The sequence below is a fragment of the Phaseolus vulgaris genome, chromosome 6 (genome assembly GCF_000499845.2).
Source record: "Phaseolus vulgaris cultivar G19833 chromosome 6, P. vulgaris v2.0, whole genome shotgun sequence".
Lineage (NCBI taxonomy): Eukaryota > Viridiplantae > Streptophyta > Magnoliopsida > Fabales > Fabaceae > Phaseolus > Phaseolus vulgaris.
The window spans coordinates 14,778,737-14,784,690 of NC_023754.2; the positions used below are offsets into that span (position 1 = coordinate 14,778,737).

The 5,954-nt window shown below is 26.0% G+C and overlaps 1 protein-coding gene across 1 annotated transcript; it reads left to right on the forward strand.

Moving 5' to 3' along the window:
* Positions 1 to 4,614: 4,614 nt before the first annotated feature.
* LOC137833441 (B3 domain-containing protein At5g24050-like) lies at positions 4,615 to 5,489 on the forward strand. Its single transcript, XM_068641793.1, has 2 exons — positions 4,615 to 4,853; positions 4,979 to 5,489. Exons 1-2 carry the CDS (start codon positions 4,615 to 4,617, stop codon positions 5,487 to 5,489), a joined length of 750 nt encoding a protein of 249 aa, XP_068497894.1.
* The last annotated feature ends 465 nt before the right edge of the window (positions 5,490 to 5,954 follow it).

Here is a 5,954-nt window from a genome sequence, read left to right on the forward strand (position 1 = left end):
CGTAGAATTGCGATAATTCTGATAAGTCCAACACCTCAACCTCTACCGACACTATCAAGTGGGGTTGAGACAAAATCCACTTTTGTCAAATTGCTCCATTTTTACACTACACTAATTCATTAAAAATTCATTTATTTAAATTCAGGTTTTAGTTTGATCCATATTTTATTATATTTTCATAGCAGATATCCATTTGGTTTATAAGGATCTTCAAAATTAGAAAATCCGTATTTTCAATCCAAATTCTCTATTTTACCAAAACCATCTTTCTATATTTTCTCTCATATGTGGTTTTCTATCTCTCTTACTCTCTCCTGCACCTCTTATTCACTTTTTAAAATTTTAGTTACTCTCTTTCTTGATTCCACCTCTCTCTCTCAATCTCCTGCACCTCTTGGTTCCACCTCTTATTCACTTTTTTAATTTTAGTTAGTGTCTCACACATTACATTATTATGCAATCAAGTTTTAAATATTTTATTTATAATTTTATTTGTTCCAATATTTTGTACATAAGAAATTAATATAATATTTTCAAAGTTTAATTAAAGTATTATAGGTAGGTATATTTTAATGTTAAAAATTATATATCATGTTATCTTTAATTTTTTTTAGTTTTATTAAATTATAAATTTATTATATTTTCTTAATATTTATATAATATTCTAACTTTTTGATATATATTATTATATTAATATTTTTGTTAATTTTTTAAGAAAACATGATTTTTTATTTAAAATACAATTTTTTTCTTTATAAAAATATGGATTTTTATTTAAAATCCAATCCAAATATGTGGATTTGGATATCCAAATTATTTTTATTAAAAATATGGATTTGGATTATAAATCTGATTCAAATATTTGGATTTGAATTGGATTTGGATTGGATTACCCAAAATCCAATCCATGACCACCCTTACTATCAAGGATAATTATGATAAGTTCAACACCTTCACTTTTACCACAACTACTAAGAATAACTCTGATAGGTCCAACACCTACATCACCACGAAGGGTAATTGTGATAAGTCCAACATTTCCATCACTACCAGAGCCACTAGATTTGTCACAAAAATTCAATAATCGAGTCACTGTATTAAATGGATGTGATTTTAAATTTCTCATGCACAAGAGACTTTTCTCATAGAATATAATTCAAATAGTAATAATTTATCAATTCCATTAAGAGAAATTAGATGTAATTTTCTCATGGAAGATGAGATTATAAAGTTGGATGAAAGAGAAAATGGAAGACTTATTGGTTTGGAAGTGACTGTATTAGACTATTGTCTTAGGAAATATAGTTTACCAATGAAAAAATGGAAAATGAAAACAAACACCTACAACCTTGTAAAGGAATGGAACAAGATTGCGTCAACTAACAATTTTGAAGAAGACCAAGAGTTGCATATATGGTCTTTTAGAGCTAGCAACATTTTTGCTCTTAAGCAAACATTGAATTTGAATGTCATTTTTTGTAATTTTTTTTAGTTTTTCTTAAGGTGGAGTTAGTCTCAAGATTTGTTTTGTTAGTAAGTTTTTAATTACATTTATTTTTTTAAAATATTTAAATACAAACATAGTTTCATTGTTTTTTTTTATAGGAGTGTTAAGTTAATTTTATATAATGTATAATTGTGTGGAATGAGTTAGCATTAGTCAACATCTTTTCAAGTTTGTCTTTATTTTCACTTTTAAATAATAAATTTTTAAAGTTGTTGCTTAAGAATAGTTATAAAAAATTGTATCACATTTTGTTATATATATTGTTTTTGTTATTATCATAAAAAATATGGTCTTTCAAGGTTAACACCACATTGCAAACTTGTTAACGGACACAATCTTGTTTCATTCCTTTACAAGGTTGTAGGTGTTTGTTTTCATTTTCCACTTTTTCATTGATAAGGAATATTCTATAAGATAAGGATCCAAGTCACTTCCAAACTAATGAGTGTTCCATTTTCTCTTTTATCCAATTTTGTAATCTCATCTTTAGTAAGAAAGTCACATTTTATTTTATTTTTTGGCATTGATAAACGATTACTATTTGGTTTCACATTCGAAGATAGAACTCTCTTGTGCATGAGAAATTTAAGATCACATTCATTCAATTCAATGACTTGATTCTTGAATTCCACTAACAAATTGAGTGACTCTGATGGTGATGGAAGTGTTGAACTTATCACAAATACCCTTCATGATGATGGAGATGTTGGACTCATCATGATTAGTCTTGGTGACGATGGTAGTAGAGGTAAGGGTGTAGGACTTAGAAGCATTATCTTTGACATGATGGTGGTGATAATATAGATAGAGGTGAAGATGGAGGTGAAGAACTTTAATAAATTAAATTTAGTTTATATAATAAAAATATGATGTATTTGATTTTAAATAAAATTCTAGAAAAAATGTTATACTGTTAAATTAAAACTAATTTAATTAAACTCAAAAAATAAATATAATTATTTTTATATATATTATAAAAAAAATCAAATTTTTTAATTATTTTGAATGATCTCAATTTGATTATATTTTGTTTAAATATTTCCTTCATTATTCATCTCGTGTACCATTGTTGGAATCAACGTTACCGTCAATTTGAACATAAGGGACTATATTAGTTGCTAAAAAATGAAATTACATTGAGAATATTCAAACTACTGGAATGAAATTGAAAAAAAAAATCATGAAATAAAAGAATTAAAACAATAAATAAAATAAACTCCAATGTATCTTTTTTGGGACAACTTTTGATATATTATTCCTTTCTACATCTGATTCATAAGAACTTGAAACTTGTTCGTAGTAATTATGAAGTTGAAGTACTCTTTTTTACTATAAAATTGTGGAATATTTTTAGATATTAGCCAATCTAACCTAGAACATTGATATGGTTATGAAGATAATCTATTAAGAGACTCTTTATCTTTAATACTTGGAAGCAAATCTTTTGAAGTTTTCAAATCTCTCGTAATGAGGATCAAATAGATAAATAGATACAAATATTTTATTCTCTCATTATTTTATTTTTCTTTCAACTCTTAAATTTTTCTTTGTTCATTTGATCCTCGTCAGAAGAGACTTGAAAACTTTGAAAGTTTTGCTTGCAAGTGTTACCGAAGGTAAAAGGTCTCTTAATAAATTATCTTCGAAGTCATTTCAACCTTTTATATTAGATTGACTAATATCCAAAGATATTCCACAATTTTATAGTAAAAAAAAATTACTTCAACTTAACTTGATAATTACTACGAGTAACTTTCAAGCTGTTATGGATCATATGCAGAAATGAATAATACACGAAGAGTTGTTCAAAAAAGGTATATTGGAATTTATTTTAATTTTTTTATTTCATTATGATGATATTTTTTTTTTTCAATTTCATTCTTATAGTTAGTGTTTTTTTAATGTTATTTTGAGTTATAATCATTTAATGATATTTTTATTTATTATTTAATAAGGTAATATTTTTTATATAATTCCTGGATTGAATATGAGTTTAATAGGACATGACATGAGTAAAGCTTTGATAATTTGGCGTCACAGAGTCGTTTAATTTTCAAACAGTAATTAATTTGTAAATTAATTAATACAACCCTAGGAAGATATTATATTTCACTAAATTATAGTTATTTTTTTAGTTTCATTAAATTAATTTTAATTTAACAGTATATCATATTTAATTTTTCTAGATTTCAAACTAATTCTTGCAACCAAATTTTTTTTTTAAAGTTATCAAGGTATTCATGATTATAAAATAAATTAAAAACAAACTCAAGATTTGAAAGAAAATTTAATGGAAGTATAAAAATGTTAAGGGTTTTAAATAATTAGAAAAAGAAAAACTAGAAATATTAGTTGAAAGAATTTTGTATATGCAGACGAGGAAAGTGGATGTCAAATATTAAATTTAATGCCAATAAACGAAATTAGATGTGATTTTCTTGATTGAAGAGGGGATTACAAATTTGGATGAAAAAGAAAATATACTCTACCAATAAAAAAATAGTATAAACACAACCTCATAAAGAATGAAACAAGATTGTATCTGTTAATAAATTTAAAGAAACATTATTACACCTAAACAGATTTTAAATCTAAATTTGTTTTTTTCTTTTCTTTTTCTTAAACAAGTTCTAGATTCTCTCAATATTTAGTCATCAAGAAGTATATATTTTTAAATATATCTATTTTATTTTTCTAACAATATATTTATATACAAACAAAATTTCATTGGTATTTTACAGCAATGTTGACTTGGTCTTATATAAGATAATTTACTGTGAATTACATAGTGTTGACTTTCCTTCGGGTGTGTGCGTCAAATATAAATACAGTTTCTTTAAAATAATTAAATTAAATTAATTATTTTTATGTTTATTAACTTCCCTTCTTAGTTTTGTTATCATCTTATTTACTATACGGTTTCTATTTTTAAATAAAATTACCTTTTATAATCTTTTAACCGGTAACTGAATCAAAATATTTTTTAAATTATAAAAATATTTTCTTATCATTAATCTTTATATACGTGATCTTTTTTCTACTATTTAATCATGTTTACACACCATTATTCTTCCATTGAGAAAAATTACTTCATTGATTTGATCACAATGAGAGATTTGAAAACTTTAAAGGAATTGGTTGCAAGTATTACCGATGCAGAGTCTCTTGAAAAGTTATCTTCTAAGTCGTTCAAACCTTCTCTGTTAGATTATGCAATATCGCAACATGCTCCACACTTCTACAGTGAACAAGAATTGATTCAGCTTCATGTTTTTTTCAAACAACTTTCAAGTTCTTTTCATCAACGTGAGAATACTGACAACACACCAACAATCATCAGAAAAAGGTATATTGCACTATATTTTATTTCTTTTGTAAATCTTGTTTCACTGGTTTATTTTTATGAATAAATTAAAACTATTTCAGTTCATGCTAATCTTTAATTACTTTGAATGACTTTTGTGCATGTAGAAAAACTCAGGATATGCCTAAAGAGGAAACCGTGGTTCCCAAGATTAAAAAACTAAGGGTAATTGTGAGATGTACTACACCACCACCACCAAAAGAATTGCCTATAGAATTCAAGAATCGAATCAAAGAATTGAGTGGTTGTGATCTTCAATTTCTCATGCACAAGAGACTTTTTCATTCTGATGTGAAAACAAACAATAATCGTTTGTCAATGCCGATAAAAGAAATAAGAGCTGACTTTCTCACCAAAGAAGAAATTACAAAGTTGAATGAAAGAGAAAATGGTAGCAACGATGGAAGACTTATTGGTTTGGAAGTGATCGTGTTGGACCCTTGCCTCAGAGAATATACTCTACCCATAAAAATGTGGAGTATGAACACAAACACCTACAATCTTGTAAAGGAATGGAACAAGATTGTGTCTGCTAACAAGTTCAAAGAAGACCAAGAACTGCAAATATGGTCTTTCAGGGTTAACAACAAACTGCATTTGCTCCTAAACAAACTTTGAATGTAGAATTTATTCTTTTAGGTTTTCTTAAGCATGTTGTAGTTTCTCTCAAAATTTGTTCAGAAGTATTTGATTAATGTGTAGAGTCAAGTTTTTTTCATGTCATTCTACAATGTAGTGAATTTTATTACAAAAATAAGTATTGACATATTCATGTTACAAGTTTAACAATATAAGTATTTGATTCAAGTCTTATTTAAGCATTTTTTTTATCGACAAGAAAAAAATAAAATGAACCACTTCGAAAGTGATCCAACCATTCTAAAAAATAATTAATTTCAAAATAGATACCTATAACTCACCAAAACTATCAACTCAAAACCAACACGTGTAACTAAAGAAAACCCCACAAAAACAACCTACTCAAAACTAAGAAAGGTTCTTGATAAAAAAAAAAAAAAACTATAACGACATTCAATATCTACATGCCACAATAAACATGCACCGTAAGAGAAATACAACTTG

Coding starts and splice junctions, on each gene's coding strand:
- LOC137833441 (XM_068641793.1), top strand. CDS start 4,615: ATGAGAGATTTGAAAACTTTAAAGGAATTGGTTGCAAGTATTACCGAT. Junction 4,854..4,978: donor CCAACAATCATCAGAAAAAG/GTATATTGCACT, acceptor TTGTGCATGTAG/AAAAACTCAGGATATGCCTA.